Below are 15,636 nucleotides of genomic sequence, written 5' to 3'. Positions count from 1 at the left end.
GTTGTTTTATTTCAAACTATACATTAAAATACATTGAGAAATCATTAAAATACACGGTTGGTTTAAAAGCTTCACTCAGCACTGCGTGAAACATTCAAAGCATCCGTCAGCAGCTGGTGATGAAGTTCATGTCCGTCTGAGGCGAGTCGGCCGGCACGTTGTCTCTGACAGGAGACATGGGCTCTCCTTTCTTACAGGCACTCATCTTCTGGGAATCTCTGAAAAACACAAGAAGCCGGTTCCATAAGACACAAGTTACAGCCATGATGCAACGGTTGCTTTGCGTTACGTTCCACTACTACGTTGGCGTTATTATCTCTGCCAGGAGATAGAGATCTGTCCTGTGGGAGTGAGTGAGTGCATGCATCCGTCCACGGCTAATGTCACACAGCGCTGCAGCAGACAGAATATGTTGGGACCTTCACATACTCAAAACACCTTAAATCAGCCGTTTGATTCTGCCATCAACAGCCTTCTTCTGTGTGCCAATGTTGTGTGTACACACGGCCCAGCAGTCTCATGCCCTTTTATGGGCATTGGCGAGAGTTTACATATGCTTATTAGGAACAACCGGCACGTGCTTTTGATTCACAAAAATGTGGGATTCATGAAGACAAACAGTTGTGAACCCTTCTGTGGTTCAAGAACACATCTTTCATCTGATGTTGACATATTTAAGACAAAAAAACGTGGGAAGATATTGGTGAATGAAGCCCGATGAGTCTTCATATAGAGAGGAATCAGCAATCTGGCAGAGTGGAGCTCTGAGAAGCTACCGCTCAACGTCAGTGAACCCAGGAGGATTGTTGACTCATACCCTTGTGAACAGGTTTAAGTTCCTGGGAAGCAGCATCACAAACAACCAGACATGATCATCACATCTCCACCCTGGTGAAGTAGCTCAGAAACAGCTGCTTGTTCAGGAAATTTAAGAAGGCTACATTTCCATGCCAAGTTCTTGTTACCTTTTATAAATGTGCAATAGAAACATCCTGTCTGGAAACAAACTACCAGGGGATATTCAGGGTCCTGGACCGGAGGACTCTACAAACCAGACCTGGTACGGTCTCCCAGCATCAGTGATATTGGTGACAAGAGGTGCTGCACAACGCCCAAAGATATTAGATGGTATTAATGCGGATGTAGGATGAGGCATCTAGTATGTTTATTATTATTTATTATGGTTTTCCCTCCATAAAGTTCCCGTCATGTTTCCTTTAAAAACATACTTTCAGAATCATGTAAAGTAAGCACTTAGAATTCAATTCAAATAGTGTATTCATTGACAAAGATACTTGATTATTTGTCCTTTACTTTTTGAAGCTGAAGTTCTTCCAGAGGCTGCTGATGGTGGCCTGGACACCAGGGTTGTTCTCGTTATTAGAGGAAGAGGTTTTCCTGCCAGGACCTGCAGACTTCTTCCTCAGTCCGCTGGCCCTGGCAGGACCCAACGTCTGCACCTTTGACGGCTGGCTGCTCCACTTTGGCTTCAACAGACCTGAAACCTGGAGGGAACAAAAGACCACAGATGGGAGACTGCTATGAAATGACTTCATTTTTCTAAATCATGAGAGAAAAAAAACAACCTAATGACCTCAAAGGAAACCTAATTCGGTCGCCGTCACAAACGGAACATATGAAGTGTCTGTCAGTGTCCAAATAAATATAGACACATAATATACATAATTGTGTACATGATTGTGATCTACACACAACCAACCCGGATGGATTCGGCTGTGAGTCACCATTTAACACCGTTGAGAGACTACGACTTGCCACCACAGTTATGGCGGCGCTGCTACACGACACACGAAGCCCTCTCCAGATTCATCTAGAACAACAGGCATGTCTGCTGCTGAGGGGCTCGGCTAGCTTAGCATAGGGAGGCAGGGTGAAACAGTCCCACTCGCTCCGAACTTATAAAACACACCTGCCAACATCTCTGAAGCTCAATCAGTAAGACACCGTATTTTAGTTGTTTAATCCATGCACAGAGATGTAAACATTAAAAATGTTGTCACTACAACAGTCGCTATGGCAACTAATAATAATAATAATAATAACTGGTATTCATAAGGTGCCATTCATGGAACCCAAGGACACTTTACATAGTGACAGGTGTGACATACAGTCCTACACACAAACAGGACAGTTTTAAGAGGTGAGAGGTGAATGTCTGTGGAGAGGAGGTACCAGAGGGTGGGTGGGGGTGGGGGTGGCTGCCATGCTGAAGGGTCTGTCCCTAAAGGTCAGCAGTTCAGTGTGGGGCACAGAGAGCAGACCTGAGTCAGATGACAGCAGGATGGGGTATGTTGGTGTATGTTAAGTGAATGGGAAGGTCCCTTCTGCTCCTGTTTCAGAAGGCATCCTCCTCACCTTCCACTATCTCGGCCATCTTTATGCAAAGCTGTTATCGCTGCATCCTGTGCGATTAGGATTCGTCTAGAGATGCAACCAACCCACTGGATTCCCCCCGCACAATCATGATGAGGTGTAGAGCCAGAGCTTTCTTTAGAACTGTGGAGATCTACGTCTGACTAGGAGGCGTTGAAGTCGTGGACACTCTCATATAGCAAATCACTCTCCTTTACGGCGTGATGAACTAAATGCTTTGCTGGTTAAGAAAATGAGTTGGATGGTAATTTTAGTCTATTTGCTTGTCAGGGTGGAAAATCCTCATTACCAGCACATCTCCCATGCTGTCAAGGGGCATTAAACACCACGCTAATGGAATGTGATGGGAATTTACAGCTCTATAAAAGCAGGCTGACACAGTCCTGCACCGTCTAATGACAAAGAAACTCCGGCAGTTCATTTAAAGAACAATTTAAACCAAAGATTCAACCAAACATTCACAAAGTTGGACGTAACTCGGGCACCAACCCACCTTTGAGCTCCTGGGAGGGGTCTTTGCTGCTTCTGGGGAGTGTGTGACATCCTCTGTAGAATCTCTTCTTGAAATCATTTCCTGAGGAAGCAAATAAAAAAGATGCATAACAACACAAAGCCAGGCGACTAAAATAGCTTCCTGCACACCCACTCATCTGCCATGAAACTGATGATGATGATGTATGTGTGAAGGCTGACACAAGCATGCATATACATATTTATACAGGTAGTGGAGACATGTATGACCGTACAGATGAAGCATCCGCCGGGTAGGAGGAGGGGGAGGTGTAGTTGAGGTCTTCCTCTTTGTGGCAGGAAGTGAGGTACGGCTGGGACTGGGAGAAGTAGGCACTGTCCTGGGAGGGAGGGGAATCTGGGAGCTCATCCCTTTCTTCTGGTCTTCCATCCGGCGGTCTGAGGGTCTTTGTGGACGACGAGCAACTCTCCCTCTTAAAGTGAAACTGCTGCAGGGCTTGCAGGCCCGACGTCGTCTGAGGTGTTCTCGATGGTTCAGGAGGGGAGGAGCTGCCTGACCACTGAAACAGCCTGAGGCCCTGACTGGATGAGCTGGGAGTTGTGGTGCTCGGTGATGGAGGCGGACTGGGGGTGTCCACAGACGGACCGTCGGGACCATCGCTGTCACTGGTCCGGGTGCTGGGAGGATTGTCCTGAGTGGGACACGCAGCTTTGGGCTCCACATCCTGAGGTACATCATCGTTGGCAGGTGCCTTCATGCTCAGACTGCCTGCTGAACTGGAACTGCTAAAGAACCTGCATGTAGAAATAAACACACAGGGTAACATGCGGTGTCCTACACGTACAAGATGGCAGCCTGTTGCAGCAGCTCGTGTAACTTCCTGTGTATTTTAGTGCATCTAATCGCCTCCATTTGAAATTATTTTTGGCTCATATTGTTAGCTTTATCACTTAAGATGGATATTGTGGTTTCCTGCAGGAACGCCAGCCGACATTACTGTCTTTAAGAGGCTGCAGCTGGCTCATTCTTAAAGCGAGAGTGGAGATTGGTGTTATATGAATCTAGAAAATGAAAAAAAAGAGATTCACTGATCGTCAATGTCATGCTTTCTAGGAAGGTGGCTAAACTGATGAGGTATGTTTGGCGAGGAAAAAACTGTCATGGCGATTTTTAAAGGGGTCCTTTGACCTTTCACCTCAAGATATGTGAAAGAAAACGCTTCTATGGTACCCATGAGTCTCCCCTTTACAGACATGCACACTTCATGCTCATTCTATGCAGTTTGGGGCCAAAAACCCTTGCAGAGTTTGCATGCTGGATAAATGTATTATTTCCACTAACATGGTGGATTTGGATATGTCTGCAGACTGGGGTCCCTGAACAGTGTTGGAATTGCATTAAAGTGGGTCTGGGGCATTCAAATGATTGATTTAGGGATATTGATACGGGGGTGGCTGAGCAGTTTCCACAACAGAAGCGTTCACCATCCAATTGCCGAAATCTCCAAAAGTCTAACGCTTTAGATACCAAATCACAGCATGGGTTTATCTATGGCGTTCCTCAGGGTCCTGGTGTCTTCATGTGGTCATTTTGAGGGATTCTTGGTCATTTTTATCTCTTTCTACTATCAATTTAGCACCAAATCTACATAAGAAATTATCAACCCAACATTTGCTCATGAGACAGAGTAGAGTGTTGGGATGGCCGTCATATACTTCTAACACAATATTATTTGTTATTTCTGATTTGTGACTAGAACAACTTGACACACGCTGCATATTCATCTTCAGGTTCCACTTCTCTGTGGTGTATACTGTTGGCCTGCTTCTCCCCCTAAAGAACCCCTGTCCCCCCTAAAAAAGGGGTCTACATGGATCTCTAAGGGTTACATATCGTCTAGTGTTTCTCCTGACTGGATATTTCTGGCACCAGGGAGTCTCACGGACATGACCGGGGATATCGTTTCCCTCCAGCTGATCACACTCTCCAGACTGACGATGCCACCCGAAACGAGTCCAATCCATTATTTTAAAATGATGCATTGGAATACTGATTTGGCCGTTGTTTACCATGGCAGTGGTCAAAGCTTGGAAGCATTCGGGTCAGCCTGACTGACGACGGTGGCCGTTGAGGGACAAAGGAGAACTGGAGGAAGCTTTGGCAGCACCGTCTCCTTTTCTAGAAGCTTCCTCTGCTGGAGGAGAACCGTCTCCACAGAAGAAGCAGAAAGACAAGCTAGCTTTGATGGCTGCTGTGACTCATTCATGCTAGCATGCCCCTGGCTGATCATAAGTCGTTTTGACCCGACAGAAGTTAGTGGAAGACAGATCCAGGCCAGTCGTTTCCTGCAGCTTATGGTGTTTATGCTAAGCTAAGCTAACCACGTTCTGGCTTTTTTCAGGGGAGCATTTCTCATAAGCAGCAGCTACATAATCTTGTTTTTGCGGTCCTTGTTTAGAACATTCACATAAAAATGAATGACTATCTACTGATCAACTATGGTCTAAATGTTAGAGCATGATTCCGTTTTTGAAATTAAGTAATCACTGTGATTTGTCTCCAACGACTCATTTATAAATTCAAGTGTTCTAACTTGAGCTCATTTAAATAATCAAATGAAGTTTATATTTTGTAAAAACTAAATCATCCACTAATAACCCTTTTAAATGTATTCAGAGACAATTAGATTCTGTCTGGCTGTAGAAGTCTTTAGATTAGTCAATCATGAGTCAAATAAAAAGTTGCTCATTAAATGTGGTTGAATGGCTGTGATGTCACCTGCTACATGTGGTCTGGCCGTCGCCCTCCACCACCTGGTTCCTCCTCTGCAGCAGGGTGGCGAAGCGGTTGCGTGGCCGGGGCTGACTGGGTAATGTTGGCTTCTCTGGAAGCTGGTCGGACCTGGATCGCTTGTGACTGGAGGGGGAGTACTGCTGGAGCACATCCTGGTCTGATAAAGCAGAGTCTATGGGAGGAAAAAGACGAGTACAATCCAGATGTCACATGAACAATAGAGAGGCTAAGCCACACCCCCTACGGCGTCCCAATAGGATGTTATTTCAGATCAAATATGTACGAGGATATTAAATATATTTTAAATAAACAACTAACACATACGTGTAAATCATGGTCCAACTCAAACTGGATCATTGTTACATTATGTTACATTATTTATCTCTTTGATGACCGTGCTTATTTTTCCATAATAAGGTGGTTCACTGGAAGGGGCGGGACTTAGCCTCTCCATGATGTTCAAACCCAACGCTTGTTTTCACGTTCAATGATCATCAGCTGTCCTCAACATCAACCTTGAGATGTTTGTGCTGCAGTCGAGGGTCAAACGAGTGTATGCTATCGCTCACCTTCTCGTGGTCTCTTCACCTGCAGCTCTCTGCAGGACAACCTCAGACCCACCAGGCTGATGACTCTCTCCTTCCCCCTGGTGGCGGGAGGTCTGTCTGGGGAGGCAGCAGACAGGGGCGGGGCAGCTGCTGCTGGCTTTAATCCTCTACTCCAGATACTGGGACCAGAACCTGTGGCTGGTGAGTCGTTCCAGCTGTGACTGCGGGGTTTAGAAAACTAAAAAAGGACATTTGCAAAGTTAAATACATCCTTTTAGTTAAAGGAGACGCGATTTAAATTAAAGTTAAAAACAGACTGTGATCTGATACCTGTGCAATGGGTTTGTCTGGGCTGAAGTTGTCTATCCTCTCCATAGTGTTGATGTCAAGGTTTCCCAAGGCCATCTGCAAGCCTTTGTCATCTCCTACATTACTGAATTCAACATCATCAAGGACAGAATACTATGCAAGTGAAGGAACTCTTCCCTTTTGTAAATCAAACATAACCAAAAGGTCAAACTAAATCATTTCTCCTACATACAATGCGATGCAGGACGGGAGGATACAGCCCAGCGTAGCTGAGGGTGGCGGGGTCGATGTGCTCTGGGTACGGGTTGAGGGGTGCAACCTTCCTCCTGACAGGATCAAACACCAGCTGGTAGAGGAAGGTGTTGTTGGCTCTGATGAATCCCTCGATGTACTGTTCAGGGACGACGAGGTTCATCTTCAGGTACTGGCCCATCTTTCTGATCACCTGCCAACGACAGCTCACAATAAACGGCCTCCCACTGGACCACTGCTGCAGCGTTCAACCCGTCATCGGCCCACCGTGTCAGATTCCAGTTAAATCAGATGAAAACATTCATTTCATCAGAACCTCTTTCGGCTTAGACCCCAGCGAGGCTTCCGGCGAGCCCCGGCCACCACGAGCAGGTCCAGATCTGGCTCAGCTGCCACCTTTAACCTCAGACGGAGCTCCAGTCCCTGCTGGGTGCCCGCAGCGACACCACGCTGTGTGGGAGGCATGGGAGGACCAGAACCACGACTGTGCAGGTCAGACCCCGCTGCAGCAACATGAGGTTTTCTATCGGGGATCTGGTGCTCGGAAACATTACCGCTTTTGTTCACAGTCTGTAATAATCGGTATAATCTGTACTTATATACTTTATACACTATAGAAAACATTTATTGTGTTGGAGGTTGTGTCGTTCTCAGGAAGCCAATCACTACCAGTTGTTTTCTGGCGCATGGTTTATTCAGAACTAGTAACTATATTTGGAACTGACATTACGTTTAACTGGGACAAACTTCTTTTTGGGCTTGTGCACTCGGCTAATTTAAGTGTGAAAAATAAATATTTATTTGTAATACTGAGTCTAGCTGCTAGAAAAGCAATTACAAAGAAATGGCTCAAGGCAGACGTCCCATGTTTAGACGAATGGTATGATATTATTTACGATGTGTATGTAATGGAAAGAACCACTTTTTCAATGGGGCTCCAGCAATCTAAATTCAATGACATCTGGAAGCAATGGAAAATGTACATTTCCTTGAAACGCCCTTCTTTTGTTTAAGTTTTTTTTCTATGTCAAGATGTACTTGATTGGTTGATTACTTTGCTGTAATACTGTGACAGAAAACACCCCATGTTCATGTTGTGTTACCGGTACTTCATAAAATGCTTTGTACAAGGAAAAACTATTAAAAAAAAAGAAAAAAAAAGAAAACGTGTATTGAATTAGTGGTATAAATTATAAAAAGACTAAGCAAATGATTTAAACACTTGTTGAGTCAGTTGCATTTCAGGGAATGTTTCAATGTTTCTGTTCATAACTTGGTTTGGAAGTGAAAGATTTGCACTAAGATGTTTGTTTTATTTAAATTGAGTCAATGTAAAGTGTGCTGAACAAATGACGACTATGGGATAAGGGCTCATATGAAAATGTACTGAGATGGGAGCACAAGTAGAGAGTCATAAATCTGACTGGATGCTTGCTCAGGCTTGTTTCAACCACAAATGATAACTGAGCTATCTCCATGACTACTAAGCAATTTGGGATATGGTTTAAAGCTCTGGAAAAAGTTTCACACATAAAAGTTGCAAAGTAAGTAAATAATGTCAATTACAGAATAAATATTGCAAACATCCTTCCAGGCCAAATTAAGGTCGTACCTGAGGAAATTGAATAAGGCAGTGTGTTTTGTTGCTTATGAATTCAACTTTATATTATTATAGTATCACCCTAAATCTGTAGGAGCCCCTAGGAATGGTGATACCACTTTTTCCCTGAGCCTGAGGTTTTATTTACAGATTTAAATCACATTATTTAAACACACTTTGCTCAGAAGCAGCCCAACTTCCTGCAGTTCCGTCCTTCTTAAAAGTGAGATGTTTGGATTACAACTTCAAATTGTAGTTACCTTGCAAAATGAAACGCAGAAGCCAACTTCACTGTCTCACCATCGGCTCTCACCTTGATGATATCGGGGTCTTTGGCCAGTCGCAGCAGCTTGCAGGCCTTGCCGAGGCCGATGCCATGTAGGGAGGCCAGGTAGTCACATCCAGAGAGGATGCACATGTAGCGAAACTTCTCCTCTGTGAAAACGTTCCCCAGAGAGTGACAGCGGCCCATGTTGCTCTGGTCGATCTCCAGGCCGTTGCCTTGCTTGTCCATTTTGAGGATCACCTGCATGATTGTGAAAGACAGTAGATTCAGGAGCCGGTGGAAATGTATGAGCAGAGGCAGAAGGCAGGTAGGGCTGTCAATGAATACTCTAAATTAAAAAAGGTAATAATAATATTATGAATGAAGTAAAAGAAATATTTGAAAATGAACAGCACTGCTGCAGCTGCCGTCTTGGGTGTCACATAGCGTCACCTTCATTAGATGAAAATTAACAGTGAACCGTTCACCAACAACGCATGATGACAGAGCCGTCGTCCACAGAGAGACACGGTGTCTCAGAGAGCGTACGTCAGGTAAACTAACCACGTAGTTAAAGTGGTACTCCGTAACATTTCCATCTATTTCATTGTCTTTTAAGTTCCTCTCTATCACAGAGTGAGTTAAAACAACGGTGGTTGATCATGTGACCAACTAATGAAAGTGCTTGTACTTGCTGCTTTGTCCAGAAATAGGATCTCCGTGTCTGTGGAGACATTTCTGCTCAAAATTTGAAAAGCAGCGGTTGGTCTGCAGGTGGAGCTACTCACGGAAGTAACTTATCTATCTATCTATCTATCTATCTATCTATCTTACATTTGAGCGGCGTACAATTACAAGACGTATTTAAATCAAATCCTTCGCATTTGATTGGACCGCTAAGAAGTGGGCGGGCTTAGAAAGTAGAGCAGCATGGAGCTACAGAAGGCTGCAGCTCCACCCACGACTCTGTTGTTGCTAAGTTTCAGATGATGGATGGATGATGGATGGATGGATGGATGGATGGATGGATGGATGGATGATGGATGGATGGATGGTTGGATGGATGGATGATGGATGGATGGATGGATGGGTGGATGGATGGATGGATGGTTGGATGGATGATGGTTGGATGGATGGATGATGGGTGGATGGATGGATGATGGATGGTTGGATGGATGGATGATGGATGGATGGATGGATGATGGATGGTTTGATGGATGGATGGATGATGGATGGATGGATGATGGGTGGATGGATGGATGGGTGGATGGATGATGGGTGGATGGATGGTTGGATGGTTGGATGGATGGATGGATGGATGGGTGGATGGATGGTTGGTTGGATGGATGGATGGATGATGGGTGGATGGATGGGTGGATGGATGGATGGATGGATGGTTGGTTGGATGGATGGATGGATGGATGGATGATGGATGGAAGCTGTGGTAATGGTTCCAGCAGGCTTTTAAACCCGCTTCAAAGATCCACAAAAGGCCAGACGTCACACCGTCAGCTCTCTTGGCCCGGTTTTCTCTACGCCTTTACACACCCATGCAGCTGGAAACACATCCCCTGGTCGAGCACGCCATACCTTTTTGCAGCCGAATGCCAGCAGGTCAGAGTCTTCTGTGATGACGGCCTGGGCCAAACCAGATTTAGTGAGGTACGCTAACTGAGCGTCAGCTTCATATGGAGCCACCAGACAGTCCACTCCTCTGGCCCTGGCAGCCTGTTTAAAAACACACAAACATGTTCTATATAGTTACACCAACATGCAGCATGGCTGGATGTAACCACGGACAATGGTCTTCATGCGAGTGTTTCTGTATTTTGTATCTCAAGTAAAGCATCAACGGCATAAAGACGGTGAGATTAAGAACAAGAATTCTATGTTGGTATATTTTTACCTGCCCATGCTCTATGTCCTGATAACAGTAAATGCCCAGATACAGCCAGCAGTTACATTATGGTTTAGAAATACCTTCAGTTTTTAAGGACACGTTGTGAATACTCACATGATATCATTAGGTTCTTTGCTAAACATTCTAGCATAACATTTATTGGACATTTTATTTCTGCCATTATTGTTATTGCTGCTATCACTGCTCTTGGTTAGGGGTGAGGGGTTAGGGGTGAGGGGTTAGGATCCAAGGAGAGGGTCCTCCTCAGGGTCTCGCTGAGGTTTCTTCACTTTGTTTTTGAAGAGTTCTTCATTGTGGATGGTCGTGGGACAGAGGATGTCCTATGTTGTACAGATTCATGTGAAGCCTTCTGAGGCAAATAAAAGAAGGGGGGGGGGAGATGACGGAGCCGGGTGTGTTTGGCACAAAGCCGGCCCGGCATCACAGAGCTCGCCATAGAGCGCCTGGCACCGGGGAGCACGAGTGTTTGTCCAGCTGTGTCGCTCTCAGCCAGTTAAGAAGCAGGCTTGAAAGCAGACGAACGAGTATTGAAAATGTTTCAATTCAGAATCCATGCCACTTCTGATCATCTCTATTGATCCGCCTTTAGAGAGGCCAACGATCACACTATTAACAATGAAAATCAGCTGATATGCATAACTAGCACCCGCACCCTGATCAAAATGTAGCACTGAACACATCAAAAACAATAATTCACTCATTCTTTCATTGACTCTGATTCATATGCAATAACAATAGTATTAATATTATGTGCAACATCAATGTTTTCAGTCTAATATGTGCAATAATGTGACTCAACCACTCATTGTGTCTACAAATAGATTTTTTACATTTATTTTTTTACTGTTTACTTTCTCATCATATCTGTACTGTGAGTTGTTTATTATTTTTGTCGTCTTCTGCCTCTTGTTGTTGCACGCTCCTTTTGCTGCTGTAATCCTGTAAACCTCCCACCGTGGGACCAACTAAGGGTTCTTTTATCATAACAGCAAAGCCAACAGAATACAAATAAAATTAACAAGAAAACGCCTCTTATTTTCCATCAATTTGCAGGTTTTTTTAAAGTCTAAATGTCTTTCAGGCTCTACAAAGCCAAATTAGCATAAACATCCCCAATACAGTGATTGTGGTTCATTGAGCCATGCTTTTTTTTTCATCTGTAGATATTTGTTGTTTTTATAATTACATGAATGCCTTTCAGAAGAGGACAGTTGTTGGTGTTGAATGAGAAGAAATCCATCAGGCCACCAGTGGGTTGGTATGTAAAGGCTGCTTGCTCACCTGAATAAGGTTGTGGGCCATGGCTGGGGTGATGTTAACGCAGCGGGTGAAGCAGTCTCGGGCCTCGGACAGTTTGCCCTCACGCAGCAGCTGCCGGCCTTTCTGGAGGTTGCTTTCTCTGCGCCTGAAGGGTGAAACAGGATGAATAACGTAACACTTTGCACGGGGAGAATGTCTACTGGCAGCGAGAATGAAATTCAAGCATCTCAATAAGGTTGCCGGGTGTTAAAGTATTTGTTTGGGATGGGGTTGTTTGGTTTCACCTGTCGACAGGTATTTACATTCCTGTCTGCACCTTCACACATTAACAATGTTTCTCTGTTGCCGTTTGGGAATGCAGACCATCTAATAGACCAAGCTTTGTCTGAGCTTGTTTGTTATGAAAAACACTGGATTATTGCGTCTGGCACAGACCATCGCCTCTTCTCAGAAAAATGAAGCTCCATTTTCTGTCACGGTCACATCTCCTTCTTTCTTACAGCATTCTCTATGGACTTCTGTGTGAGTGATGGTGCAATTCCAATGTGCTGCCTCACCTTTTTGGTTTACTTTTCAACCAGAAAAGTCAAGTCGGAGCTCCTCACCCCCTCCCCTAAGGTAGCAACTAACAACTAGATTTGATTCATCTTTAGATTTTCTTTAGATTAATATTCTCCAAAATGTCCAGATAGTAAAACATTTCCTGTGTAAATATCTTTAAATGCATTCAGTCACATTGCAGGATGTTCCATGTTTAAATTAAATTAAGTAACACTTCAAGCTAAAACTATTTATCTGCTTGATACAAAGGAATGATTCTCATAGTCCATGACTAATCCAGTATTAGCGATTAATGACCGCCACGGTTTCATGATGAGCTCTATATGTTTTTACTGTGTGGGAGGAGCCTCTCCCCAGTGGGAGGAGCCTCTCCCCAGTAGATCATTTGTCTTAAATCACTTGAATCACATAAGTCACTGGGTGACAGATGTTCGTTATGGCAAGAACAGGGGTTAGCTCAGGGTGGGCTATTAGCCGTTAGCTCCAGCTATCTGGTCCCACCATGGCTTTTCTAAGGTGCAAAGTACAGGAAGGTAGTGGATCGTTTCACACAGAACCTTCGGTGTATTTATGATTGCTACAAGCAATGTTCAAACTCTGTGATGAATATAAATACTCACTCTCTGCGAGCTTTTTCCACTTCTTTTTTTGAAGGCAGATTGCGTCCATCAAACACCAGAATGGGTTTGACACCAAAAGTCAACAGCATGTCCACAAATTTCATGCAGTAGCGCACATACCTAGAAATGGATCAATTGCAATGCTGATATCAGTTCTGGACATTCAATCCTTACTGCAAGATTACTGTTATAGCCATGTATACAATAGATAAGTAGTTGTGAATGATTAACCTGTTGGTGTATTGATTAGGTGAGGATAAGCATGTTCATAGTTCCATTACAGTGTGCTTAATTAGGACCACAAGACACTGCACTCAGCTGGATAACAGGTAGAACAAGCTTCCTGTTCTGGTTAGATAGTAGTTTAAGCTTTGAAGCCTCAAACAGTGTTTGTCCTGCATGCATAGTATGTTTAACATACTTTGTTAACATTTAGCATTTTTTATGTGAAGAATATTTTTCAGCAGTTGAAACGCATCATTTATGCGACCCTAAATCAGCATTGTCAAGAAATAGACAGAGCCCCACTAGTAATGACTAAATAAATATTAACATAGCTTTGAACACATTCTTTTCATTGAGCTAGAATAATAAAAATGCTTACTGGTCAGTTGGTTCTCCTTTAGCAAGCTTCTCAGCACATGAAAATGCTCCTTTATGTAGCCAGCAGTATGTGTCCACAGCCACGGACTGGCCTTTGTATTTTTTCACGTTGATGGGCTCTGCAGCATCTTTGATGAACTGCAGCAGTCCAGAGATTCCCATATTCTGCTGCTGATATGAGCCGCGCTGATTCTGAAGCTGGAAAAGGATCCGGGGAAACACTGATAAAAACAACTGAACATACTTTTGATGAGGAAAGGCATATTTACCACCACAGCTGCATAGTGCAGATTTGTGCTTTGCCGTTTGCTATCTAGGCACTTTGCTGTCCAGTCCCTCAGCTGAATCAGGCAGGTCATCTTATCTTATGGCTTCCTCTAGATTTTTTCATCTTTTTTTTTATTATCACAACAGCGTTTCTAGTCTTCTGGTCACTGAGTCTATTGCTTATTATACTGTTATTTGAAAAATATTCAAGGCTTGACAACTATTTTAAACTAAACTAACTAATTTGTCACATTTAAAAGACACAATCTGCAGTGCAAATACAAAACTGGAACCTGTTGTCACCCTCAATATAAAGATTTACACATGTAATTATACAAGTACAGCATTACATGCAACTCTATAATATATCAGTATATTATGGTCAGTTTAGATAAACTGTACGTTTCCACCGGTATTTGCTCATTTGAAATGCCTCATCAGAACCATTAGCTGGGTGGCATGTGACGTCCTCTCTCTAAGCTACTGAATGTGCTTATCCTCTGGGACAAGTGCGCCTCTAGTGGTGGAGCAAGGTAACCAACAGATACATGTCCAGGATCAGGTTTAACGAGGTAATAGCGACTTGATCCTTTGTTTCTGCTTCATGACAGTGACTGCTAAGGACTACTGTATCATCGAGAATGCAGCTTATGGATTTATGGACTCCTGTCATAGTTACCGTAACCGCAAACCGAATTAAAATTCAATTTTGCTAACTTGCTATAACGTTAGCTGTCGTGGATCGGAAATATTACATATATTGCAACACTTAAGACTATAAACTAGCCAACATAACTACTTCCTATTGCCAGCGTTAACTAGTAACGTAATTGTCGGTTATTCCCGATGTATTCATCAAAACACAAGAGTGCTAAAGCTAGCTAACACAAAACACTATTTAAAATTGAGATTTCAGGTAACTGAAGTTCTTTTTGGAAAATATGTGTGCCGAATATAGCACACACCCTCAAAGAATCATACATGCCATCGAATTGTGTTATAAGACTTGTGAATGTTTGGCAATAAGCAAATTCATATTTGCAATATAGATATCTGAACCTTCCGTGTGTAGGAAGAACGTGTCGACGATAACAGGTGACAGCATCGCTGCTTCTGATTGCCATGTTCAGTGTACAAGTTCTCGCCCTTTAGCTCGTTATTACAGCACCGAGAGGCATCTCCTGTCTTACACCGTTCATTTAACTGAACAGCAGCGGACGGTTCTTCGCTTATTAACGGTGGCCGACACCGACGCTCGCGTCTGAGAACTCAAAGATGACAGACAGTCACCTTGACAACACGCTAACGCAACATATCAAGATGAATGTGGGATTAAATCTTACTTTTTTACGTTTCCTGTTACTTTAATCCACAGGGAGCTTGACAGGGCAGAAGCTGGAAAGACTTGAGTTTTAGCGGCAAAAGAAATCGTTTCAGTACGAGCTTCTGCTATTGGCCAGCGGGACCGAGGGGGTGGGGGTAACAGAACAGAGAGGCGTGCGCTCCAAATCCTTACCGGTACATCCCGTTCACACGATTAGTTGCTGGACTAAACTCTGTGGGTTGTCGTTTGGGAGAGCGGCGCTGGTACAACTCTTCCACACTAAATGCCGCTGTCTCGTCATCCCCTGGTGGAGATTCAATGACTGGCGCCTCACGGCCCACATGTCCAACTAGTCTCCCCACCCTCGCCTCCTGGTGAAACGTAACGGGGCACGCCGGTGTTTAAAGCCGAGCTCTGTCGTAGGCTACCGGCTGCGGTCCGCGGGAA

General features: G+C 44.0%; 1 protein-coding gene across 2 annotated transcripts; it reads right to left on the bottom strand.

The window, feature by feature from the left end:
• On the bottom strand, positions 1-15,510 carry exo1 (exonuclease 1). 2 transcript variants are annotated; one of them, XM_084021629.1, is made up of 14 exons: positions 15,382-15,510; positions 13,600-13,796; positions 12,996-13,115; positions 11,836-11,959; positions 10,224-10,361; positions 8,682-8,894; positions 6,774-6,961; positions 6,538-6,640; positions 6,229-6,445; positions 5,645-5,831; positions 3,141-3,660; positions 2,888-2,968; positions 1,315-1,505; positions 1-218 (listed from the first exon to the last, which is right to left on the bottom strand). In XM_084021629.1, exons 2-14 carry the CDS (start codon positions 13,758-13,760, stop codon positions 107-109), a joined length of 2,355 nt encoding a protein of 784 aa, XP_083877755.1. In that variant the 5' UTR covers positions 13,761-13,796; positions 15,382-15,510; the 3' UTR covers positions 1-106. The 2 variants fall into 2 exon arrangements, with proteins under 2 accessions (XP_083877755.1, XP_083877754.1); XM_084021628.1 differs by lacking the exon at positions 15,382-15,510 and adding an exon at positions 15,209-15,275.
• Between the last annotated feature and the right edge of the window lie 126 nt (positions 15,511-15,636).

The sequence above is a fragment of the Eutrigla gurnardus genome (assembly GCF_963514095.1).
Source record: "Eutrigla gurnardus genome assembly, chromosome: 11".
Classification (NCBI taxonomy): domain Eukaryota; kingdom Metazoa; phylum Chordata; class Actinopteri; order Perciformes; family Triglidae; genus Eutrigla; species Eutrigla gurnardus.
Note: the sequence above shows the minus strand (reverse complement) of the source record. Positions and strands in the feature narration are given on the sequence as shown.

Bases quoted from the DNA above. Each gene is read 5' to 3' on its own strand.
- exo1 (XM_084021629.1), bottom strand. From the start codon at position 13,760: ATGGGAATCTCTGGACTGCTGCAGTTCATCAAAGATGCTGCAGAGCCC. The intron at 6,962-8,681 runs GTGAGAGCCGAT...TGTCGTTGGCAG, and splicing joins AAGACCCCGATATCATCAAG to GTGATCAGAAAGATGGGCCA. The intron at 6,446-6,537 runs GTATCAGATCAC...GTCCTTTTTTAG, and splicing joins CAGACAAACCCATTGCACAG to TTTTCTAAACCCCGCAGTCA.